The sequence below is a fragment of the Calonectris borealis genome, chromosome 8, assembly GCF_964195595.1.
Source record: "Calonectris borealis chromosome 8, bCalBor7.hap1.2, whole genome shotgun sequence".
NCBI lineage: Eukaryota > Metazoa > Chordata > Aves > Procellariiformes > Procellariidae > Calonectris > Calonectris borealis.
In genome coordinates this window covers 34,583,296-34,610,656 of record NC_134319.1, presented here as the reverse complement: position 1 = coordinate 34,610,656, position 27,361 = coordinate 34,583,296, and the positions used below count along the sequence as shown (strand labels likewise).

Below are 27,361 nucleotides of genomic sequence, written 5' to 3'. Positions count from 1 at the left end.
TACCATTCTGCCTTTTATTTCATACAAAAAGGAGGAAAGCTTGCATGTTCCTGTTCATAAAACGGAATGCAAAACCGTAGCAAACATAAAAGGTAAGATATTACTAATAACTTCACCTGAAGGCCATTACATGTTGCCATACAATGTGTTGGGGCAAAATACGTTCATCACTGCGTTTTTCCTGCTGTGCCAAGGACACAGACGGAAGGGTGCAGGGTAAGTAAGACTGCTGCCACAGCTGAGCTGCCGGTGGGAAACCCAGCCAGGTAAGCTTTCTATCGGAAGGATGGAGGGTGGGGGGGAAAGGGCAGCGGGTGAGAGAAAGACCTGTATTAATTATGCGCTTCTGGATTTTGTGGAAGAAAAATGTGGATATGAGCTATGAAAAGGTGAAGGAAGAGGCTGAGAGTGGAGTGGAAGGCAGGATTAAACGGTGCTGCCTTTCCCTCTGACTACATGGCATCTCCGCATGGCTATTTCTGTTCATCTGACTTCCCGGGGCAGAGAAGTGGCTAGAAACTTCCAAGTTTCACTCCATCGTTCTTAGCAGGACTACATTTAAAGAAAACCAGTTTGAGAGTAATTTTCAAAGCAATATTAGACTGTAATTCCAAGGTCATTTTTAGACCTCTGGTTTTGCACAGATCTTTAATTGTACTGTATGAAAGCAGCCAACACACCACCCACATTTCCTTTCCCTTAGCGAACGTAACACCATGAAAGCACCAGCATCACATACACTGTATTTGATCTTTTCTCACTGAAGAGAGCACTTTCCAGCGATTACTAGAGAATCTGAATCTTGACACCAGTTAGGATGCTGCAGACTTAAAAATTATTCCACTGGTGTTCCCCAGACTACGCACTTCAGGCACTCAATAAGGTAACCCTCACCCTCTTCATATTCATTTCTTGTCAGGACATCAAATTGGAAAACATACTTAATTTTGGACTGGTGACCAGAGTGTACTAGCAAACAGCTAACATTATTGGTTTGACTCACTGTAAGTTACCAGACCTCAGGTGGATGCACAAACCGGCTGTGATTCCGGTTCTTTGGAAAAAAAACAAAGTAAAATGTGTAAATAAGCATACAAGTAACTTAATGTTAAATCCTGTAACTTATTTTATGGCGTTTTCTTGGATTATGACAACAATTGCTTCTGGGTTTATAACATGAAATGAGAAGTCTGACATTTGGCTCAAGGCTTTACAATATCTTCAAATAAAAGACACTTGTTGTTTTCAAGGAAGGGCCATTGCTACACATGGAGTATTGAAAAGAAGCTGGTGAGAGAAGAGCTTGCACAGTAACTTCCCCCACAAATTCTTAACAGGTCAGCATTCATAAAACATGCTTATTGCTGTTTTCAACTAAATAGGAACTGGAATACAAGCTCCACTCTTGGAATATATTTTTATGCAGAAAATTGTAACACATTCCTGTCTGCAGGGGAATGATTTCACACCACTGCTGCTGTCTACTGGGCTTAATCATTTTATGTTCCTTTCATCTCCAGTAGCCACCATTCTGTGTTACGGAAAATAGAAATTTTAAGAGAAGATATACATTGGGAAATCTGGACATGTTTGTATGCACATCAACTCTGCATCTGCTACTTCATTAAAGCAAGTTGATCTTGTTTTCATCAAAGTTTCTCAGTGAAAAAAAGTCTGTCTCAGCTATAAACTATGTCTAGAGAACACCCTCTAAATTAATAATACATGAAGCAAACGGGCTCTTATGTAAAACGCTTTTAACGAGCAATCTGAATCTCAGTATTGTGACCACTGCAATAGTTAACCACCGCTTTTTCTTCTCTCTCAACATGACATCAAACGTATTTCAAAAGCAGACGGTGGAAAACCACTGAATCGCTTTGCCTTTCCTATCAGCACAGCCATGCAAAACCAAACTACAAATGACCCCACGTTATGTACTTCAACTTCCAATTAGTCCAAACATCATGCTCTGAGCAGGTTGGCAAGGATGTGGGTGACATGAAAGTTGGATCACCACTAAAATGCAATTTGTTGATCAAGCTAAAAACTGTAGTATGGTTCTGTGCAAATTTTCTGAAAATATTTAGTACGTGCGGTAGAGAAGAGCATGTCATAGAAAGACACAAAAAGTGACTATGGGTACCAGCTACAAAACGGAGGTTAGGTATTGTTCCTGGGGCAGAAGGGAGAAAGGAGCGAGTCAGGCTTAATGATTTCTATCTCATAAGCAATAGGGCTTCCCAAACCACTCAGAACGTTTTTTTACCTAGTGTCCTGTCACTCATCTGATGCCAAACGCATGCATAGAGTGAGAGATACGATAATCAAAAATGGAAATGGTTAGGAAATAGCTCACAATGTGGTTCCTCGCTTGTGCACAGAGAAGACCTGGGAAACAAGCAAAGCCTATCTGGAAAGGATCAGAAAATTAACTTAGGAAATAGAAGGAAAAAAAAAACCAGCCCACAAAACAATCTGGCAGTGAAAGCAGGCCAGCCTGCCAGCTGCTCACAAACACTGAAATCCTGGGCTATAACAAATAAAGCATATGGATAAAAGTCATATGAGACTACGTGGTAATCACTCTCACATCTGGCCGAACCTCTGTACCTCAGTATTTGCCACACTGAGCCACTCCTCTTCAACAGTTCTATGTAATTGCCTGCGGCATAAGACTGATAAGACTGTCATAAAGCATTAACCAATTCAATAAATCTGTGCGGTTAATCAAAAAGGCATGAGACTTAATTGTATAAAAGTCCACTTAACCCATTAAAAGCCCCGTTTAATCTGTCAAAAGATCAGGGAAGCAAAAAAGATGAGAAATGGAAAAACAAACGTGGCTTGTTAACAATTCCTCATTACACTGCACTGCAATGAGGGATTTAAACTGGTGTTACAATGATCAACACATGCCAGAGTTTTGTTCAACATCAACCTATTGGGAAATTAAGGGTATTTTTCCCAAAATAAAGTCAAGCTCATGCTTTCTTCTATTGTGGAAGTACTTCAGATGTCAGATCCTAGGCCCACTTCGTCTAGATGCCTATTCCGTAGCTTTGCAAGGTCAGAAAGGACCATGGCTTCTACAACACTAACTCATTTATTCAAACTTTTTTGCTTTTTAGACTGGCTTAAAGGCCACAAGGCTTAAACAGTTACCACAGCCTCACCCCCGCCCTGCACCTTGTTAAGCACTGGCCAATTTCAGCTGTATTTGACAGAGGCAGAGGTCTTGCAACTTTTTAATTTCTTACAGCTCTCATTAAAATAGGCAAAAGGGTGAAGGACAAATTTGAATCCTGGCAGCAGAGAAGGCTGTAGGTTAAGTTCAAATGTAACAGGAGAGGGCAAAGAATCCATGTAGGAAAGGAAGCACTACAACTAGGAGAAACTATCTTTTGTCAGATACTGCATATTTTCAACTATATCAGGCACGATAATTAAACTAAAGGATACAATACTACAGAAACACGAGCTTCAGAAATGCTATTACTGATGTAAAGTGTTTTTTTTCTTAGGAAACAAGAGGATGTTTCTGCGTTAGTGCTGACCCCTCGGGAGGGACATTTCCACATACAACGCCTCTCCGCAAGATGCCTTACGGCTCATCCAACCGTAATCCTGCTCTCAGCTGTGCCAATCAGACTATGTGTGGTCAAAATGCTCCATGGAGTTAATCCCAAAACATTCAATTCAGTGATCAGTTCACATACAGTAACGCTTTGCTGCGCTATTGAGATCGTAAAAAACTATATTTTTAATTTACAAATGTTTATGGAGTCCTTGTCTAAATCAGTGCTTTCCAAACAAAATCATTGGGAATTTGAGAGAAATTCCATTTAGATAATATATTAGAAAAGCAGAATTCAGATTCCTTACTGCAATAAGTAACAGGTAAATATTTTTACAGCTGACACTATATTAGTACAAATATTTATGAGTATTGTATCTAAGAGTACATGCTGTAAATTGTGAGTGATTTTAAAGTTGGCATGTGAACAAAACAATTATCTCTTAATGAACAGATGAAAAAAATCAAACTAGAAATAACTATATCAATTCACCAAAGACTAAACTTCCTTTTTCTTTTCTGTTAACAAGGTTTTCTGATGTAAAAGCAACTTGGGCAGGAACCATGAAGACATGTAAAATTCCCTAGGAATGCATATAAACCTTTGAATCAGAAGTTATATTCAGCCAAGGGAAAACGCTGGCTAATGTAAACCCCTACAGACACATTTAAACGCTGCTGCTGAAGCCTTTGAAAGGGGAAGAAAGCTATTTGTATCCAATATTCCAACCAGTATGTTAATGGGAAGGTTTAACAGCAACAAGACACATGTTTCAGATGACTGATCATGAAAACCTACAAGCACTTCCAATCTTCTGCTGGTGCTGGTGCACACGTTAATTTCAACAGGTTAAAAAAGAAACACATCCTGCATGCAGAAAGTGGAGAGAATTTATGATGTAACGTAAGTATAGAGTCAAATATATCTCAAATATATATACCCCCCAGCAGCGATACCTTGCAAGGCATTCTGCACTTCTTAGAACAAGATCTGTAAGAGTTAATTAGCTGTGATAAGTACTTAAACCTCTATTCTCTCCAAAGATGAAGGGCCCAAATGTCTTCCAGCAGAATCAGTGGAAGAATTTCTACGAGTGATGAAAGATTTGGCACAAACTTGAAAACCCTGAGCTGTTGCCTCAAAGAGCTACTTGAAAACCAAGAAATTATCTTTAAAAATTTTTGAAGATAAATATTTTAATTTATTTTAAAGACTTAAATTAAGAGACTTTAAATTAGGTCCCCTAGTTAACTGGTTCCAAATAATACCCAACCCAAATAATACACAACACAAATACAAGTGTAAATCATCACTGAAAACAGTCAGAAATATTATTGAATCCAAAATTATTTAAAAACATGTAATGGTTTTACAATTTGACTTGAAGTATAAATTTCAGGGGTTTAATAATCTTTGTTCATTGCTATTCAATGTAATATACATCAACATATATAATACCCTCTGCTGTCAAGGGTGGAAAATAGGTATTTCATGCTCACTTTTTAAGTGAGTACATCTCAAGAATACTTGATATACTCTAAGTTCAGTTTTAGGCTGCGTGCCCTAGGCAAAACGAGCCTCCTTCTCGCTTTTTAAAACTTCAGACTTTTTGTTTTAATACTCCCTAATATATATAAACCTACAATGGTTCATAAATATGGCTTCTGACTCTTTGGAAAACCTACTCAGAAGTCTCAAACTAACTTAAATACCTATACTCAAGACTAAACCAGAAGATTACATGTTAGAGTCTCTCTGAATTTCTTGCTCCACAATGCCCCCTACTGCAAACCTGCAGAACAAACTCAGAGCAGGCATTTCGAAATGCAACCTTGCAAGAAAATTACTCCACTCCGAGAATCATCCTGGATGCATAAATAATGTATTTCGGTTTAGTGGTAGAAAAGAAAATTTTAAAAAGTATGAAAGGAATTTTTAAAGCCATTTCATAAATATTATTGAGTGTCATGGTAATCACGTGGAACTGAAAATAGCCTCTCCATTTCAAATAAAGTCAAATGACAGAATTCTGTTTATCTTTGCTCCAGATATTCCAATGGCTCTAATCAAGAAAGTACATCTTTTGTAAAATAGATTTATCCGATATAATGTTAGACCTTTTTATTTTTACAGAGCTCTCCCGTTACGGGAAATACAGGAGATAAGTAGCTTTCACTAAAAGAAATAAAAAATGTTTTTTGTTATAGCCACACAAAGTTTTAATTAAACACCGCTGTAACACAGAAATAACGACTTTGAAGCACCATATTCCCATTAAATCTCATCCACCGCATGTATAAACTGCTACCACAGGGTTTCTTGCAAGAACTTCAGGACCGGAATGAAAAGAACCAAGTTTAACAGTAACCTGCTTTATTAAAAAAATTTCTTTAGAGAAAAAACTGACAATTGCCACTACTAAAATCTAATCTCAATTGGGAGTACTGAAACAAACAATCAGCAATGAAAACGAATCAATTACCACCAAGCTATTCTAGCTCACATTTCTACCCATATTTTTCTGTTTCTACTTTCATAGTATTTAGACCATTTATCTTTGAAAGAAAGACATCAATTCTTTGAATGGATTTGTCCCACTATTAGTGTGCTGAAAAAAATCAGACCTATAACTTAGGCTGTAATACTACTGAGGCAGGGATGGTCTTTTACACTCATGTGAACACACATGAGCATACCTTGAACCTTGTTCGGGACTTACAGAATATATATTTTACTGAAACATTTTAAAGACATATTCTTCTGACCATAATGAAAAAAAAAAGCAACAAAAACTTATTTGGGAGTGGTGACAAGTGAAGCAAATGTTTGCATGATTTTATCACAATTTTTATTGAAAAAAAAAAGAAATACTCTAGCAGTTACAAATGAAAACTATCTCAAGTCCCAAGTGACAGAGCTCCAGATCCCTGCTCTAGACTTTGGAAATGCCTTGACAGGTCAGACCTCACACTTCACAACTAGGATAACCATACATCCATACTTAGAAGGACTGTTGTGGTAACTATAGCATAAGGACTGTGATCCTTCAGCAAAGATTGTAATGAACACTGCTTAGTACTGATAATGCAAGTTTAAAAGCTCACTACTATGTAGAATGATAGAAAGAACACTTCTTTAAAAAAATTATACGCTTATTAAATGATCTCTAACAAAGCCGTTACAGTCTACAACAGAAATGTAATATACCTCAACATTTACTTAAAAGGCAGATTGTTAACGTACAGGGCAAGCCCAATCGATTCGATACATCTATTTCACAGTTTTCTAACCTATTTCTATCATTAGTATGCAAAAACAGTGTCCGAAGTGGTGGTGTTTTCCCAAATCAAATACCTCCAGCCATTCAGATTCACAGTCTGTAACACTTACGGATGCTCATGGCAATTACTGGAACTTTAACCACAATTACAAACCAGCTCCTACAAACACCCTTTAAAGTCAATGGGAAACTGAGGAACTCCACAATCGTAAGAGTGACAGTGTAAAGCATTCTTCTGTATCTGGTCCTGCCAGTGAATAAACTTCACTGCTATAAAAAAAGGACTAAGCTGACTATACACGAGCTACCTTAGTCTTTCCGAAGCTTCATTTTTATTATTCTGCACTCTTTAAAAAAGAAGGAAGACAGAGGGAATATTATCCTTCCTAAACTGAGAGTCCAGCTGATTGATTGTTGCTGTTGCTGCTGCAGTATAGGTTTTGACCCATGAAGAATACTCTAGAATTGGTAACAGTGAAGTCCCAAAACTTTATGTCCTTCACTAAATCGGAAATTTGCCCCAATTCTAGTGCGCCTCGCATATGAAAAATGAATGTTCTGAATTATTAAAAGTTCTTGCCATCAGAGCTAGTGTATTAGTTACTCATGTCATAGCTCCGGTTACACTCTGAGCAGAGGCGAGTGGTTCGTCATCAAATACTGGAAAACAAGTCCCAAGTCATAAAAAAGAAAATTCACTACAAGAGATCTGAATGTCTGCAACATTCTTCTGCTACCAAGAAATGGTTCTAGGTAGCCTTGATACCAAGATTTTTACTGAGAATCATGTAACCAAGCACACATAATAAATTGTAGTTTGACATCAAAAGATTTCAGTGACTTTTATGACTTTAAGTGACTGTTACTATCACTAGCTTTTATGACTAAATACTTGCCTACTGATTCCTTCACGGATATCATTCACAGCTGCCAACAGTTTCTGCAGACCTAAAAAAGCTTCTTCAAACGAAGACTTTGCAGTCAAAGTTACTGTGTTGGGGTCCAACTTTTGGAAAATTTCAATACTAATATTAAAAAGAAAGAAAGAAGAGACATTGAAAAGCAGTTAATAAAAATTCTCAAAATTCAGAGAAACCCAGTATGTATTGTATGCATTGTATTTTGACTAAAAAGAAAGGTCAAATGTAAATCTATACTAAAACCATGTTATCTAAAATAGTCTTAGAATAAATAGTAGAAAGACTATGCCCTACAATTGTACTTCCCTGTTTAAACTGTATTCTGTAACAGTATTTTACCTTTGACTGAAACAGATTTATCATTAAACTTCACTTGAGAATGAAACAGTCTCTTCATGCACGACCTGAGTACACCTAAGTAAGCCTCTCTTAGAAGAGAATTGTTAGGTTAAAGAAACAAAGTGCTTTCCATCAATTTTTCAAGCAGCTTCATTCTCAAGATTTATTGGAATGGGCTTGACACCTTCCCTGCAATGGTTGCATGGGGACGATGAGCTGCAGTGCACTCATGAAGAATTATCCCCACAGGTGTGAGATAAGTAGTATTTTCTTGACGTGAACAAGAAGAGTGTGAAGTGACCTTTGATTCTCAAATTTTATGCTCTTTTCACAGTATGGTCCTTAACAGGTAGCAAAGGCCAACAGTTCAGTTGCACTTTCATTACAAAGTGGTACACTTGAAAGAGTTTTTCCTTGATGCCTGTATGAAACCTTCAAATTCATGATTACTGTCCCAGTAAGAGAACTGTTTTAAGTGAGAGACTGTTCTCTGGCACAGATCCTCAGCTGATCTGAACACCACACCAAGCCACCTCTTAACCAGCTTCAATTCAGATTAATTTGCACTGGTGTAAGCCCAGAGGACTCACCAGCTCCACAGTACATTCAAATGCTAGGGTGGAAATGGCATTGGTAGAGTTATCATCACCATTTATTAGGTGAATCCTTAACAGACTACCAAAAATTGAGTTCCTTTGTGCTTGACATAAGTCAGTGTCCCTCCTTTGAAAAGATTTCAGATTAAGATTACAAAAAGAAAACACAGTATCTATTCAGATTTTGTGATAGCATCCAGAAGCGTGGCATCTCAGTGATTTTCAAGCAGATTTTTCAAAAATAACCAAAATACTAACAATGGTAAAACACCTAGATGGAGGGGGGTTTAATTTCATGCAACTTCGAGTTTAGATCAGAACGGAAATTCGTCACTAGATTCTGCATTTGGATTTTATAGAGTGAAGGATTTTGCTTAACAAGAAAACTTACTATATTTCAAATTGATTAAAGTTTTTTAAAAAGTAAACAATTTTACATAGGCTAGTATACCTCCACAGGATTTGGAAAGAAAATAACCATGAGAAAACTTGAATGCCTCTTTTTTATGGACAAAGATGAGATTTCCACAGATGTCTCACATTTGTGGCTCTTACAGGGTTTTCGACACCATTCTCTAAGGCAACTTATTTCAGCCACTGTCCAGAAAAAGAGCAGCAGACTAGACAGATCCCTGACTGCATCCATGTCACAATTTGTATGCTTCTTTGTCACTTCTTTGTGTGACAAGTTGTGTGATTTTTTTTTTGTCGATTTTGATTAATTACTAATAACTTCTTCTCTAAAATAGGAAAAAAAAAAGCAATTTCTAAAGTGTGTTCGTGTGAAAATTATGTAAGGTTATGTAGAAGTTCTGATTTTCTTTAGCATACTGTACCTGTACAAGTTTATTGTATTCCATACACCTTCAAGGACTGACCAGATTTCCTGGTGCCTGTTTTCTTGAGCTACATGAAAGCTTGGATGTAACTTTTTTTCTTCACAGTTTTGAAGATTTGGTGTCATTGCTTCCATTTTTTCACATACAGCATTTTCTGAAAGAACCATGATGTCTTCTGATAAATCCTGCTCACTGTCTGACCTCACCTTATAAAACAGTTTAGCAAACAAATGATGAGTGTGTTTGGTTCCTAACTTAAGAAAACCTGAACACTTCTACTTTTTTTTTTAAGGCAACGCTCAAAAAAGAAGGCAGGTCTCTTCTAGTCATAACCATCTTTATTATAGTCTCTGCATCTGAAGCATCTCACAGTCTTTCACCAAGTCTTTCTTCTATATGTATATATTGGTATTTCTATAGATAGGAAAGGGAAACAAAGGGAAGCAAAGGGAAACCCTGTGCCAAAGCTTCCCAGGCATGGTACGCTGGTATAAATGAGAACTGCTTCTTAGTCTTACTCCCTATCCCACGACTGATGGCACATTTTCCTCTGCAACAGCACAAAGTATTCATCTACCCATTTGGTAAACTGGTTCAGAAAATTTGTCCAGGTTAAACTGAACTGATCTGGCACAACCTAGTCTGCATAAGGGCAGTTCTTTGTGAAGTCAAACGCCTGTCAGGACAAGGACCACAGGAAACAAGTTTTCAGACAGAAAGCGGGCTTCTTGTGGCAGCACTGTTCACAGAATTGCGAACTAAGTGGATGACTGCAATGCACACAGAAGTTACAGCTCAGGAGACAGTCAAGACTCCCCAGATCATCCTTCCTCTCCTTGACCACCTTCTTCTTCCCTTCCCCTTCAGCTTTCTCCAAAACTAAAAAGAACTTTTTACAGATATTCTGACCTGTATTCTTTCCCATATAGAGAAATATTTCAAGTCATCCATGCTCATTATTCCATTTTTTATGCCATTACATATGGAACTAACAGTAACCACAAACCAAGACACTGAAATTTCTTCCACAGCAACTCAGAGATGAGCTGGAAGTAAAGACATACTTCTCAGAACACAAAAGGTATCAGGACACCCCCCATTAACTATCACAAAGCACATGATACAAGCAAGTCCTTTCTTCATGTGTAGCACCAGAGCTACCAAGACAATGAAAGCTGAAATAACATGCCTAGGAATAGTAGTATTGGATCAACGTCAGAAGTAGAAACAACAATTTTAATTTTAATCTTAATCTTTAAGGCCCTTTTCCATCAACCACAAATACAATAGAAAACTAAGACATTTTTCCTGAAAGCAGCTAAACAATGTTTTTCAGTCACCCTCCCAACATGAACACATTTATATTAGGGGGGGAAAAAAAGCCTACCAAGCATATACATAAAGGTAGATATTTGCTACATGAAAATAAAAGTTAAATTTGGGGTCTATTCATTTTGAAAAACTCTAGCAACAACATTTCCTGCAATGATTTGTTGAAATTATGGGAATAATTTAGAAATCTAAGCCAGATTTGTAATATGAACATGGAGCAACTTCAAGAAGATGTTAGGTGAATGAATACTAAAGCTCCCCTTACCTCTGTAAGTGTTTGGTATAGCTTATTCACTTCAGCATAAGCCCGGGGAAGTATACCATTATAGTCTGACCTTGAACTGAAAGCATGGAGTAATTTTTTGGATTCCTGGAGCAAGATACCCGCTGTTGAGCAGTCAATTATTTTACCTGATATTTAGACAGTAATATGGGAAATAGAAAAAAAAAAGTATTGTATGTTAGGAGTTATCAATCTTAGGAGGCAAATTTAATACTCAAATATCTGGATTAACTGAAGGACGTAAAAAGCCTTGAAAATGGTTCAGAAGCATTAGATAAAACAGTCTCAAGAAAAACGTGTGTGAGGTTAAGATTTCTCGCTTCTTAATCAAGTCTTCCATATTTATCCCAGGATCTGGCAAGAGGATCAACTGGCATACCTAAAATAATTCTGCAGAACAGCAATATCCCAAAAGAGGTATATCTGTTAAAATCAAATTCTTAAACACATCTTTAAATAAATGAAAGGGGTTTTTTTGTTGTTGCTGTTGGCTTTTTTTGAAAACAAACCTCCCTGCCCTCATCTATCACATTAAGTAGTCTTTACTCCTCCATAATTTATCTGGCAAATGCAGATCATTTGGCCACATATAACATGGTGGCAAAGGAGGGGGAAAGATTATTTGCTTTTTAAAAATAGTTCAGAGATTTTGGTGACCATTCGTATATATATTCATTAAAATGTTTTTCCCCCGATCTTTGCAGGTACATAGAGATGTGTGAAATAAATTCTTACACGCCCGATAGTGTCCATGCATTTGCTTTTACTGTCTTTGTATAAAAAGTAGAAAAAAGGCAGCAGAATACTGAATTACAAAAAACAAAAAAAAGATTGCAGAAATCGTTTTCATGATTTTTGCAGGGGATATTTAGACCATCTGGGACCAGAGGCTGGACAGACTTGATCTTGGCACAAGCCTTCTTTTTTTCTTTTTTTTTTTTTTTTTAATGTTCTTCATAGCTCATCAATTTCAGTTCAATTCTGGCTTTAAGGCTACAAAAACAGTGTTGGGATTTTGTCATCCATCCTGGGAATAAATTGTGGGTCAATACAAAAGTAGGTAAGACTGTCCAAGGTATGGCTCCGTTTGGATAATCTTCAATTGAAAAAAAAAAGCAGAAGAGGATGGAACACTACTATTTAAACATACAGAATACGTGCCTTCTCAAAGTATCTACTTCTGTAACTACTAAAACCAGAACAGTGAGATTTTTTTACAAATTTACAATTAACGTTCTCAGAGATTCTTACCTGTACAAAGGTGTTTATAGAGACATTCAATGGTTGAAAGTAAACTCCTTGGCACAACATAACCAAAAACAGCCATCCAGTGTTTTTTGTAACACTTCAGCAAGTTTGCCAATGTCCATGGTGGCTTCAGATACAGTATCTGAAAGATAGTATGTTATAAATTCAAAGGCTGATTTTCATATAGACATATTCCTATACATTTCACAACTGCTGTATTCTTCAATAATATTATGATTTGTGCTTGCTGAAGTAGAATTTCAATGATTCCTCAGAAATAAGGCCATATTCAGATTTAACAAGTTTATTAAAAAAGATTTGGTTCAGCAGCATCATGGGTTAAACAGTGATGCTCATGTAGAAGCATTGAATGTACAATCATTTTCATGATTTTTGCTTCCCCTTTCCTCAAACGCTCCAAATACTCTTGAGTTATCTCTTAAAGTGATTTAATGTGTTACTTGTGTACAAAAGCTAGAACAACAGTAAATATGCCTTTAATTTTCTAGTGTTGTTAAAAAAGTAAAAATAAACACACTTTTCCTAGCTGTGACTATATATACATGAAGTAATATATGCATATTGCAATAAAACTGAAAGTTATTACTACCAAGTGAAACCAGAGTTTGAAAAGATATTAACAGAAATCAACTAAGTTAGTCAGAAGTGCCTAAAAGCTCAACAACTAACCAAAACTCTATCTTGTGGAACAACAGTCATGCCATGCAAATATTTTTTTTTTTAAAGCCGCAGAGGCTCATCTGCAATAAATTTAAACTTCTAACTAGCCCCTACCAGCTATAAAATGGCATCTAAACCAAAGCATGGATAATCTGAAAGTGCCTTGTACATGCGTATTTATTTTCTGTTAACAATACTTTTGAAAGAGTGAGTGTTTGGAGGTTCTCGTTAACACCCTTGTAATTCTGTATCTGCGTGGTAACCAATTTAGCGGTGAACAATTTTATTCACATGGTATCTAAAAACATCTGTTCTGATTGGGAAGAAGTGCCTGCAACAACAGTGCCTTGATATTATATAAAACGTGATGGAATTATTTCTTGAAGGACATATTTACAATGCAGTGATTTAACCATATTAGAAAAGCCGAAACAGAAATTTAATGCAACTAATAAAAAGAGTTCTGAAAATTCACACTAAACAGCCAACATCTCTGTTACCGTATATTAAAAGACTATTAAAATACTGCACAGTCATTACTGGTTAAACAGAATAATCTCGTTATAAAATGAAATAGTAAAACTGAACACTGAACTGTTCACTGTCAGTGAACTGTTACGTTAGTGAACTAGATGGCTTATCTGTCTGGCTTCGCACAGGTACTAACATCATTAAAATACCAAGGACATTTAAACCTTTTAACACTTGAAATATCAAGCAAGATGACATGAGAAACCACCTCCATCCATAGGTTTCCAAATGCAATTTTCATTTCAGTCTCCAAAATACAAGATAAAGCTTCTCCTAAGTTCTTTTCAAGGTCTGGAAGTGTATTTGGGAATTGCGCAGTAAGACTAGCATCACCTCTTCCTGTTTTCTCGAATTCTGTATCTGTCAAACCAATGATAATAAAAGGTACTTATTGCAACTGTTTCTGTATCTAATTTATGTTGACAGTACACAAACAACTTGTTCCCATAAAGACAGACTGCAGTTCATGTTATAAAGCAGATGGGCTACATCTAATTGAGGTTTCAAGTATTTCTAGTTATACCCACTTGTACTGTGGGTATTTTTAATTATAAGCTACTAACCAAGAACATTAATTTCCCCAGAGCATTATTAATTTGTGATCTTACTCCACATTTCTTTTTTCCTTAAATAACTTACATTATATACAGCCAGTGGGGTTATCAGCAAGTATAAGAAGATCACTTCTTAATACCGTAAGCTATATTTGTATCTTTGGAAAAATGAACAACTCAAGAATCAGGTTCTACTGTTTGGGATGAAGGTAAAGGTATTGGCATAAAATGTAAGGAGTGATCTTAGCATACTGAATTTTACAGCTACTAAGAATAGGACTCAAACTGGCTCAACTGGAAAAACCTCTTTTCAGGCCTAAAAAGTTCAGGACACCTTTTAAATAATTATAAACACAGAAAATTCATGCTGTGTTTTTTCTATAAAACAGAAATACGTCTTATTTGAATTTCCTAGAACTCTAAGAGACAGATGTTTTAATAAAGTTTTAATAAACTTTCAGAAAACCATTTACCTTTGAAAATAAAAAATCTGCCCCAAACAAAAAGCACTCCTAAGGATTCAAAGTATATGAAAACTGAAGTTATAGTAGAAACTATTATCCCTCTCCTACACAGATTATTATGTGTCTCAAAAACCATCATATGTATATACGTGCATTAAACAAACGTACCACATTTTGACTGTTGCAGCTCAACACAGTTCTGGTGCCTGTTCACATTCAGATTCTGTAGAGCAGTAACCAAATCAGCTTTGCAGAATGCCTTGACCTCACTCACAATGGCTTTATTACATAAATTTTTATCATCCCTAGGAGAAGAGAATTAATTGTTGACATAAAACTGACATTACTACATAGTAAGTAATAAAAGCAACACACTGAAAAAATTGTCTTTGATAAGCTTATTTTGTGAACTTCATTATATACGACGTTTTCTTTCCCAAGCAATTAGAAGCAGTTCAAAAAATTAAACCAAAAAAATCAACTAAAGCAGCTATTCTGAAAAAATTAGAAACATACTGAAAAATGTTTTGGGCTTTAGGTTTTTAAGAAAAAACCAGCTATAAATACTACAGCAATAATGCCTAGTTGCTATGATCTTAGAATGTAAACAAGGCAATAATTCTAAGACAGTAATATCTTATTCGATTGCTACAATAAATTCTCATTTTTGACACTCTTTTTTACTGTTCTACTGGCCAAATCATTGTCCCAGATGCCCAGATGTTTATCACTGATCCCAACCAGGTGAGCAAAAAGAAAGCATCTAACTGGATCTCAATCATTAATACAAATATTTTTTCTATTTTGTAACTCCAGTAATATTTTTTGTAAGAAATCAGAATAAAATCTGAGAAAGCTATGCTTTAGAAAGCTTTAAAATTGAATATTGAACTTAATTCTACTTCAGGCCTCGAGCACATGAAGGTGATTAAGTCTACAATCTTTGTGTTTTATTATATACTTCTACTCTAGCTTTTAAGAGGGTGATTGCTCTTCAAAAAGCTTACTTCAGAAACAGCTTTTCATTTTAAGATGTGATTTGAAAATAGCGTATTTGGCATAAGACTAACTTACACCTCGTAAGAGACCTAAAACCACACAGGAACTCACGTGCAGAGTATGACAACAGCTTGAGGGAAGAGGTTCTGATACTGCAGACAACATTGCAAAACACGATCGTCATTGTTCTCGTCACTCAGGCCATCTGCAAATTTAGTTAAGACAGTGCTGACATGTTCAGAAGTAACTCAACGTAAGAAATACTTCAGTGTAGTCATGGTACTGTTTTTAAATTTAACACTCCCCAAACAAGGACAGAGAAGTGTAATCTAAACACAAATCTGAACTTTGAATTCTTAGGCACTACTCCACTCAAAACTGCTCTGGTTTTGCCAGAAAATGTTGTGAGCCACACGTAAATTTGAGTATGTTGGATTTTGCGACAACCGAGTCAAAAGCAAAAGCACACAACATATACTTAGCCCACAGGTAAAAGTAACTAGATGAATTTTCATTAAGTAATCCCCCACTTACCAACAGATGTAGCTAAAAGTGAGAAACAATTGATAAAACAATAGTGAACAAAGCACTAATCTGAATAAGGTATTTGCATACTATAGCCTTGGATATGCTCTGAAGGCTGCTGTAAGCTATTAGCTTAACAAACTTAATTTGTTTAATTAACAAACTGCAGAGTGAAGACTGTATTAAACTCAAAATTTAGTGCTAGGGTTCACATCAGGTGAACTGCAAGGATTAAGTACCCAAAACAGATCGATTGCACATATATTACATATTTTTTGAGAAGCAAGCTGCATGGATTGCCCCCACAATCTTGAATCTTGGTTTTTGAGACACATGTAGATGAACTGGACTGCAGGGATAGCTTTGTCCCGAACATGCTGCAACATTTTCCCCTTCTTCAAGTTGTCCAACTCTTGTAGAACGACCCAGGGAATTATTAATGCAAGTCTGCCAACACCTAGAAGGAAAAAAACAACCACCCACAATGAAAAAACAAAGACATTTTGAAGAGCCATGCAAATTACTACAGATAACTTCTAATTCAAACATCGTATTTATGTGAGTTCACACTTATCTTTTTGCCAGGAGTTCTCATATTCCATGCTCAAGAGTATCTAGCATTAAAAAACGAACAACTGAAAAAAGCCAAGTTCCTCTTTCTAATCTAACCTCAAACTGGCACTACATTAATTACATGTAAAAATGACAATATTAGCCAAACAAAAGGAAGACACAATTTTAATCAACAGAATACTTTGACAACAGTGTGTAGCAATATTATAGAATATATTTGCAGCAATTACTATCTTGTCACACACTCACTGTAAGATGTTAATGCAAGGTGACAGCAGCTGAAATAACGGGCTGAAAACACCTGAATGACCACAACAGTCACTGTGCCAAAACAATCATCAAATAAAAGGTGCAATGGTTTGTGCTAATTGCCAACCAGCATTCCTAAGCCAGAAACAGGAAGTATGGATATTGGACCATGGTTTTATTTGTATGTAATTATGGTCTGAACTTTAAAACTATTATATATGAAATACATGGTAAATCAGAAATTTAATGACTGTTCTGTTGGTCCACCCACAACAAATACTTCAACTGTTTTCTTTCTCATTCACATTATAAGAATACAATTTTGAAAAAATACATTAATATCCACCTGCTTTGTAATAAATAAGTCAGGAATCAGCAACCTTCTGAACATAATGGGTCTGGTGCAGGACCAGAAATTGGGAGCTGCAATATTCTAAAAGAGGCATCCCAGTGTACACAGTGCAACACCATTCCCAATATGGAAAAGAGAAATACAGTCTGACACACTCTTGAAAATTACTCAGGCCCTTATTAAAGTTATTTTCCTGGTGGCCAGAATAAGCGTATTCATTAGCTGAAAACATCAAAGCATCCTAAGTACTCTGATAGATTCCAAATACATCTACCAACAACTGACACGCACGATCCTAATCCTGCTAACATTAAATCACTAAAAGCTTCACAACATATTAAAGCCAAACATTAAAGTGAGGGTCTGCAATCTGAATTCCTGAGAAATTGCTCGCACTGTGCACCTTCTGTGACCTTTACCAAGACAGAAATAAAGCACTGACTGACTGCTTTGTCAGATTTTAAATGTTTTTAGATTTCTAGAAAAAAAAATGCTAAAAAGAGAGTAGAAAACATCATTACCACTAGTAATGAATTAAACGCTTAAAAGTATGTTCTTGCAATAGGTAAGATTTATTTACCTCTAAGAATTCAGGTACATTCCTGGGAACGTCAACCATGATTCTCTGTAGGTACGTAGGTATAAACATAGTAGGTTCTACTTTCACAGCTGAACTTTCCTTAAGAGGCAGCCTATTTGGGTTCACAGAACCAGCCTCTTAACTGTGAGCCTTCTGCCTCTATATGAAACCTGCTGCCTTTTTAAGGAGCCCAGGTTTGTTTTTCTGCACGTAGCCTGAAGTTCTTACAAAATCTGTTTTTTCTTAAAATGCCTTATTGATCACCACCATGTATTCACATACCTGGTATATCCTCAGATTTCAGGGATCTGACAAACTCAAGGTGACTAATCATTATATTTGTGTCAATCACCACTAGTATGTTCAGTCCAGAAGTAAAAGCCTCTGGGGGAAAAAAAAGAAAGAAAGAAAAAAAAAAGGCAGTTGTGAAAAAATCCGTTGTGTACTCTCTACTCAGACCATTAACCAACTGTAATAACTAGTTGCAAGTAGATACCAAAGAACATCAAATCATGACATACCAGCAGAAACATTTAAATCCTGTTCTGGAAGATCTATTTCCATACTTGTAAGTTCTCCACAAGTCTGTACTACAGAGAGCGCCATCCTCTTCTGAACACGAGCAACATGCAAATCTTCAACTATCTGCATCTACAATGAAAAAAATTTGCACGTATGAAATCAATTGTAAGTAATCACTTAGGAATTGTTCCCGAAAAAGATACTTTCGCATTAACTCTGTTGCATTAAAACTGACTAAAAATGAAGCATGAAAAATTTTATGTTGGTACAGCAAATGTAAAGCCATGAGAACCTTCTGCACATCCTCCACTATAAGAAGTCCACAAAAGACATCCAAAAAACAGCCTAGAAGGAAGATTTGTTTATGACCTTTCCACCTGGTACCCAAAAATTTTGTTCCATTTTTTGCTACATAGACTGCAACTTTCCTGACAAGTGTTTCTTAAAAAAATATGTCTTTTTTCCAACTTGAAAGTTAGAGGATGGAAAATGAGATAGCTAGAGCATGTAAGCAACTATGAAGGCCCCCTACGTTGCAGAGAATAACAGAAAGGCAATCTTTCTATCTCAGAAAGTTCCTGATTAGTAGGACTTTAGCAAGTTTGTTTAGTATTTGAAAAAAATGCTTCACATTTTTTCAAGTGTAGATCATAAGCCAACAATGCAAAATACTAGGAAAGGTCATGGAATTGTCTAGCTACACAACCTCCATGCCATGAGTTTTTAATACAACTTAGAAGTGTTAAATTAAAGCATTACTAACCTCTTGGTCTGTTTCTGGGTTCTGACTGTCTTGAAGGGGTGGAAAGACTTCAAAGCTCTGTAGGAAGAATTAAAAAAAACATACCAACACCACAAATATCAAGGAAGACTGAGGAACAAGTGATCCCCATGTCAAGAGTTTTGGAATATAGCTCTTCAGTGTTAAACAAGTACATCACTAACCTCTTGGACAGACTTTATGACCTCACCTTCTTGGTAGGAGTCAGACGTGCAGGGGACCTCAAAATTCTAGAAACAAGTAGGAACGGAATTAGAACATGCATCAGTCTTTTACAGTGCTTTTTAGAGAACACTGAATATTCACAAGTGAATTGAATAGGTAACGTAGAACATATTTTTGATATCCATGATGAAGCATCTACAGTATAATTTCAAAAGGGCTTAGAAGGATGGCTTTCTTTTAAAATAAATATAGTGGTTTACACAGTAAGTCTATTTTTCCAATCTCTTGTGAGTTTGTGACTATGTTATTCTTACTCTGGGCTTCCCAGTACAAGACAGACATGAATTTAACAGAGTGAACTGAGCAAAGGGTCATCACTAAGATGATTAAAGGACTGGGGCATGTCATACAAGAGGCTGAAAGAGCTGGGACTGTTTGGCCTGGAGAAGAGAAGGGGGAATCTTATCAATGTCTATAAATACCTGATGGGAGGGTGTAAAGAAGATGGAACCAGACTCTTAGTCATGCCCAATGTCAGGACAAGAAGCAATGGGCACAAACTGAAACACAGCAAATTCCATCTGAACATAAAAACCCCCACTTTTTTACAGTGAAGGTGCTTGAACAGGCTGCCCAGAGAGGTTGTGAATATCCTTAGAGATATTCAAAACCTGACTGGACACAGTCCTGGGCAACCTGCTCTAACCCTGCTTGAGCAAGGCAGCTGGACTAGACGATCTCCAGAGGTGCCTTCCAACCTCAACGATTCCGTAATTCTATATGTAATTACTATCTTTGCGTACACACAAAATGACCACGCTACCATAACATGAACTGAAATCATGTTGCTAGTCTCATTAACAAGATCAACAACAACAAAGTAACTATGCTCAAGATGAAGTTGAGGTGCAGAGCCAAACACAAGCTAGGATTTAGAAACAAACCAATCACAGCCAAACGTGAAGTTCTGCAGGAAACATACAAATTTAGTCCTAGATCTACAACAAGTTCTCCTGGCATCACTTTGCCAGCAATAAGCACCTGTTTGGCAGACAAGTTTTCATCGGTTCAGTTTATTCATTCAAAAAATGATACAACTATGTCAGCTCAAAAAAATACTGTTGACTTATACCTAAATTGAAGTATTCCACGCCCCCAGCAGCAAAGTAAAGCTATGAAAACATATGTGCAGACACAGTCCTAATAGGCAAGACCTTTATTCTTCTAGTTTGTTTAACCACCTAGCAGAGAAACACGGTTTACATTTGGATCAGAAAAATCCATCTGTTAGCTATGAAATCCTGTTTTGAAATCTGTAAGAAGACAGTCTGCTTATATAAAAACTGCCTGCCATTCAGAAACTAGCCTGAAACATCTACCTGCATAATATAAAGAATTGGGTTCTCATTACCTGCTTAAAACATAGTGCTGTGGCTTCAAAGTCCCTTTCTTCAGTCCCTGAATTACCAGTAGCTTTATCTGAATCAGCATCCTGTTTTTTCCGTTTACAAGAGTCCCATCGTTGTGGTGTTTCAGTTGAATAGCGTGATGGTGTATGTTTATTCACATGCCGTTTTTTCTTAGAAAACTCCTTATATTCTTCTTCATACTCTTCTTCCCAAGTCCTAGATAATGTATTTGCCTTCTTAGTGAAAGGCCTATCATCATGCAGAGTCCCTGTAGAGGTGTCAGATGGCTTTTTTGGAATTCTGACATCTTCACTCCGTGTTTTTGATCCCTCTGCCTTTTTATGTGGCACATAATCGTACGCAGATGATTTAAATTTTTCCAGCATAGTTTGTTCCGCTTTTAACTTTAGTTTGCAGAGTTCAACTTTCTCTGTCTTCTTCTTCAGTGCCTTGTCCCTCTGAACTGCAAAGCTATGCCAGAGTCTTTTTCCTTCTGTTCCACCAGAACTTTTGTTATAACTTTCCCTGCTAGTAGTCACTACATCAGGAGTGCGTGTACTTTTTCCATGTTTAATTTCTTTGGCTTTAAATTGGATAACTATTCTCTTTTGCTTTTCAGTTTGGATTAAAGAATTGTCTGTGGTTTTGCTTCTGTTTGGAGATTCTCCTTGGGATCTTCCGTCAGCACCATGAGAAATATTAGAACATTGGTCTTGCTTCTTCTCTTGGCCATTTTTCTCTATTTTGAATCTATAGAAAAGTTACGAAAAAAGTTATGTAATCTAGCTCAGTTAATATAAACGAACAAAAAAAAAAAAAAGCCTGCACTTGATTTAGGCAGTTACAGCTAAGTATTTATGAGTACCAGTTTGGTATGTTCTTAAATATGAACTTGCAGCAACATCTGTCCTTTGAAATAGTTTGATACAGCATTTTTAGTATTTACATTTTTCCTAGCTGTACAGCTATTTTAGCTTACAAAATTGAGAAAAAGCTTTTTCTGCATTCACTATCTATTGGTTTGAGAGATACCCTACAAAGTCTCGCTTCATCTTACCACACAGATAAGTTTTAACAGCAGTTTAATGATATATCAGGTGTGGCACCCTAAAATTCGAGTGTGCAGCAGTTCAACTTGGTTGCACAGCGCCAAACACCGCACAGCTTTCATTTATCATATACCAGGTTTAAAATATCCAGCGAAAGTTTCTACCCTACTCTGTAACAGCATTGTCGAAAACCTTGGGGAGGTAAAGGCCATTTGAGAAACTCTCGTAGGACAGGTAACTTAAATGCACTGATTGGCATCCAACTTCTGACTTAGGAGACCCCTGACTGGTTCTTAGAAGCTGGAAGGGTGTACAACAGGAAAAATAATTTTGTACTTGTCTTGTTTCACATACTCCTTCCTATGCAAGCCCTGCCGGCCACTGTCAGGGACGGTGAACTGGACTGGACAGAGTTTTGGCATGAACGTAGTTACTGTTTTATGGTTATATGATACTAGCAAATAGTGCTTAACAGCACGTATACATGCAGCTAAATATCCTACAACTTACAACTCCAGAAACAGAGAAACTCCAACAAGATTTTGCTATGATTAAGAAATAATCCAAATCTTTTCCCTTTCAGGATTCATGAGAACATTCTCACTTTATATGAAGTAGTTTTCAAACACTGTTTACATTTGCTACACTCAAGATGGAAGACTGCTTTCATTGCCTTGGAATCAATTACTTCAAGCATCAGGAGAAATCAATGATTTCAGGACCACAGGAATCTATTAAAATACTAAGTTCCCTACAGAACTACTCTCCAGTCTTTTTTTGCTAACAAAACATGTGTGATATGCAATACAGACCAACAAGGTAGTGCTCAAGACAAAAAAAAATTGATCTTTTTATGACAGCAGTGTTGGAAGGATGTAATTCCTACCTTATTTGAAGTGTAGTAGCATACATTAGTTAAAAAAAAATTCTGAACCCTTTCTTCTCGCTACCTCAAACTGCCCAGCTTAGACAGAATCCACTCAATGCAATGTCAACACTTCATCAGTTAAAATACCGTATTTTATTTGGTGAACAAGTCGAACAAAATTCTTAAATTCAGTCTGTGATTGTTTTATTTTTAAGTAATTCCATTTAATGACAGAGCAAGAATTTACCTCTGAAATTCTGTCTCTCCTTTCAAAGTATGGTTATAAGTTCTCGTGTCTTCAGAGTTCTGAAAGAAGGAAAAAATCCAAGGGCTTATAGAGGGAAATGTTTAAAAAACCTTCATAAGATGGAACAAGCTATTATTTCAAACTAGATTCACTATGATTTTGAATAAGTTAATCTTGAAAAAGGCAGCCACATACCTTGCTGTGATTTAGTATTTAGATTTTGTTGTATTTAAGAACAACACAAGGGGAAAAATTGAATGCGGCATGCAGTTCTGGGTTATAAACAGAGAAAGCTCAACTAATTAAACACATTTAGGATTCATGTGTTTCATATGCTTTACAAGTGTATCAGTATGTAAAATACACATTTTTGTCTATTCATAAAAATGCTTAGGGGAAAGAAAGTTACCTGAAGACTGCTTCCAACTACCCCCTAGGTAAGGCCAAAGAGATGATATTTCTATGGGAGCTTTTTGTGCAGAAGAGATGTGTTGTTAATTCTCATCAGATTTACTGATCAGGTGGAACAGTGTGAAACTGCAGTTACATAGGCCTGGTTGAGAGTCAAGATAGCCCCCAAACAAAGAACCTGAACAGTCCTTGTTTCAAAAGCACTTATATCACTGCTTGGCATATCTATATTGCAAGCTGCGTCGCATTCATGTTGCGGAATAACTGGAAGGTGACTCTGATCAGGTTGGAACAGAAAGCAGTTTATTATTGCAGCTACAGGAAAGAACAGAGAGCAGCAAAATGACAGACTCTGCTGATATAAACTCTCCCCAACAAGGCAGTTAATTTTTATATACCTTGGGGTTATAGGACTCAGTTTTCCCAAAACTACAGCAGGGTGTAAGAAATTACAACAGAGAATGGTAACATATGGATTACCTCAGATAAGGAAGCTCCACACAGTACATCCTTTTACAAATAATTCACTCCTTAAATAATTGGGTCTTGCTGACTCAGTGAGGCCGTTAGTTCACTGCTGCAGAGATTTTCCTAACTAGAGAGGCCTGCAAAGGCCTATGAGGCCTTAGCTATTTTACTTCCACATTAGAAAGCACTTCATTAAAAAATAAAAGGGTTGCAGAAACAAGTGGAGTCCTAACGAATTCAGGAAATTCTGAGAACTTCTGCCTGCGGCTGGTTCTGGAGTTGTAACAGCAGCAAAACAAATGAAATCGTAACTTAGGAGGCTGTTAAAGGCTGCTGCCACTGAGAATCATATTGATGCAACTTGCTGCAGGAAGACCTGTTCAACTCACATATTATAATCAAATAGGAATCAAAGCGTTTTATTGGTTTATTAACAACTCAACTAACTGGCAATCAGTGAACTATGCAGTCAGGATCAATACTAGCAATACAGCAGAAAAACTATAATAATAGACAATTACAAGATTATACCAGATCAGATGACTTGGTACCAGAAAGTTTTAAATCGCACACACCTACATGATACACTTTGGCACACACCCTCGTGCTGTTGAAGACGTGGGTGCTCCGGTCATGTGCGCAGCCGTACCACTTCCTACAATCTGCTAATGCACACGCTGGTGAGAAAGGCCCCCCACGAGGTCACGTACACAGCCCCAAGGTGTGGGACCCTACGGCATGCCCCCCCGTACTGTCACTCCAGCAGCTGGAATGCAGGCTACTGACAGTGTCGGGCAGCGAGGGTGCTCCACCGGGGTAGGTGGAGGTCGTGATGCCGGTGGGACAACCTCCGGCAGTATCAAGCCCAGGTTGACTGCTGCTCAGTTACCGCTTTCTCTCTTCAAGGCCTATTCCCTTAGAACCACGAGTTTTCATGATGTTTTTAGTATTTCTTTTCAACTTCGCTCCTCCCTTTCTCAAAAGTCTCTTGATAATTCCCTGATTTTCACTTACTTCGGTCATCTTAAGCAAACTTTCTTACTGCTACTTCCCTCTTCGCATTATCAGTTCAGGGTAAACGTCCTCTTGGAGCAGACTGTTTTAGGTGTTCTGTTTACAATCCCATGGCTACCATATCACCTGGTGTTATCCAGGCCACGTTACCAAGAAGCAGCTGTGCCGGCTCCTCTAGACAGCTCTGTGTAAAGCTGTTCTAATTTACGCTGTGACAAATGTCCTTTCACTCATACTTACGGAATCTTATGCCAAACCGCTAAAAGCCAACAGGCATAAAGTCTTCCGTGGTCATGCTTACACCACACAAAACCCCCCACAATCGTGCCTAAATATGACTCTACTTAAATGGCTTACTCTCACCTGTAAGAGCTGAGGATACCCCTTATGCATACTGTGATCACACTGAAGAAACACTTGCTACTATTCAGAGGTTTCCTTATCTTTTTGCTATTATTAGTGTGGGTTCTCATTGCTGCTTGTGCTGGTCAATGCCTGCATATAGCAATATTTGATGCTGTCTCAAACAGACCGAGGTCATGCAACAGTTAAAACTCCATATTCTTCAAATTGGTATAGGCATTAGCAATGGCAATACATCTGCAGTGCAAGATTTTAAGCCAAGTTTTTACCCTTTGTATTAGAGAAGTAAAAAAAAAAAAACACCTTAGAATAAGCTAATGTTAAAAGACAAATTGAATAATAATAAGGAATTCAGGAGAAAAAAAAGTTACAAATATTTGGCTTTGAACAACATTTTCTACATCAGCAAAAGGCTTCTAGCATATATAACTCAGTTTATAAGGCCATAATGTCATGCTTTTATAAACACTTCCAAACATTTTTTCAGACATTTATGATAAGACAGTTAAAAGCTCTTATTTCATATATATCTTACAAAATCCAAGGGAAAAAGATCTAGCAAACTTAAGCGTGGCTTTATTAAACTACTGATTTATTGGATACATATTACACTACTGGCAGGAAATAACTTCCCAGAAGGGGATACAAACAATACAAACGAATGGGAAGCTACATACAAGCGTGACCAGAAAGATTATCACCCCTGTGGCACCTGCATTTTACAAGTGGTTCAGTGAAAGCTTACTCACTAGATACAAATATGTACCAGAGTATACAAGAATTTTGGTCATAGATTTATGTCTCAGTGGTTAAAAGGAAATATTTGAGAGTTGCTTGCTAAAATGCGGCAAAGTACAATTTGTGATGAATCAGAAAATTAAGATGTATGATCCAAGATAAAGAATAATCCAGGAAAACAGTAATGGTTTTGGTAACAGTTTTAAGCTCAGCTTTCCTCAACCAGGAAGATATACTACAATAAAAGAAATCTCTTATTTTCTGATACTCACACTACTCAGCCTCTGGAGAAAAACATAAGCTAGTTATCTGGCTAGAACTTGCAGTTGTCTGACCAATTCAACCCTCCTACTGTTCTTAATGACCCCACCTTTAAATTTGATTCATCCTTCTATCACAAGACTGCTAAATAATTCATGCTCTTCTCTTGAATGTGGGGGTTTGAATTAAAATAATGATAATAGTAATACAGCTGTTCCTACTTTGTCATCCCGGCCATCCAAATAGTCTTCCTTTCCAGTCAATTTCTTCAGTTTCTTTTTAGACATCTTCAATTCCTAAGAAAAACAGTGTTGCTGTTATTATTTATTTCAAGTTTTTATTTCCAGCTGGTATAAAAAATAAATTTTAACTGCATAGAGAAAAAAATACTCTAATACTCTTCTTTTGTTTTCTCATTACAGACCCACAGCAGATTTCAACAGGGTTAATTATTCACTTCTCACTACTAAGAGAACTTTACAGAAAAAAGGATGGCAATTACTTCACCATCTGCTCCAGAGACACATGTTTTGTACCAGCAAACATACCAGACTAATAAGAGACAAAAATTCTTTAACATTTAGTCATACAACCGTCAAGTTTTAAAGCAGTTCCAACTATGTAACTCTCGCCTTAGGACCCCCTACTCTTCCCCTGGGGTGGAGGCAATATCGTGACATCTCGCAGCAGCTACACCACCCTCCGCACAAACCAGTCCTGCGAGCCTGCCGCCAACAAGAGGAGGTTTAAGAGGGCTGTAAGAAAGCTCCACCAGAAGCCCCCAAAGCTCCAGAAGTGAATTTCCAGAGCACAGGTCAACTGCCTACAGAGATAAGCCCCAGAAGCAGCTCGGCCATAAAGCAGGGAAAACTAAGTAAACACACGGCTCTTGAAGACAGCCTTCAACATGGGCGGGTTGAAGTGACTGCAGGAAGAGCGGCTGCCCCACCACGAGCAAAGGGGGAGCCGCCTCTTGCCCCCAACCCCACGCGTGAAGAAAGGGCAAATACAGGGTGAGCCCCGCGGCCCCTCAGAGCACAAGCCGGCCGGCCTCCCCCACCCCACCCGGCGGCTGCCAGCACACCCTCTCCCCTCCCCTCCCTCCTTCGCCTCCCCGGCAGCAGGGCACAGGGACGGCCCCG

At 37.3% G+C, this 27,361-nt stretch overlaps 1 protein-coding gene across 2 annotated transcripts in view; it reads right to left on the bottom strand.

Annotated features, from left to right (window-relative positions):
• The window catches only part of SWT1 (SWT1 RNA endoribonuclease homolog), a 36,847-nt gene that overhangs the window by 9,253 nt on the left and 233 nt on the right, over positions 1-27,361 (bottom strand). The window contains exons 2-16 of one of the 2 annotated variants that reach the window (XM_075156962.1): positions 26,441-26,515; positions 22,965-23,023; positions 20,803-21,550; positions 19,391-19,456; positions 19,209-19,265; positions 18,445-18,574; positions 18,206-18,307; positions 16,438-16,626; positions 15,756-15,849; positions 14,814-14,950; positions 13,836-13,987; positions 12,419-12,557; positions 11,150-11,295; positions 9,550-9,758; positions 7,755-7,883 (exon numbers count right to left, since the gene is read on the bottom strand). In XM_075156962.1, the coding sequence (XP_075013063.1) occupies positions 7,755-7,883; positions 9,550-9,758; positions 11,150-11,295; positions 12,419-12,557; positions 13,836-13,987; positions 14,814-14,950; positions 15,756-15,849; positions 16,438-16,626; positions 18,206-18,307; positions 18,445-18,574; positions 19,209-19,265; positions 19,391-19,456; positions 20,803-21,550; positions 22,965-23,023; positions 26,441-26,506 (2,423 nt within the window). In that variant the 5' untranslated portion in view covers positions 26,507-26,515. Of the gene's footprint in view, positions 1-7,754; positions 7,884-9,549; positions 9,759-10,424; positions 10,599-11,149; positions 11,296-12,418; positions 12,558-13,835; positions 13,988-14,813; positions 14,951-15,755; positions 15,850-16,437; positions 16,627-18,205; positions 18,308-18,444; positions 18,575-19,208; positions 19,266-19,390; positions 19,457-20,802; positions 21,551-22,964; positions 23,024-26,440; positions 26,516-27,361 lie in introns of those variants that run through there. The other variant, XM_075156963.1, reaches the window with a different exon arrangement.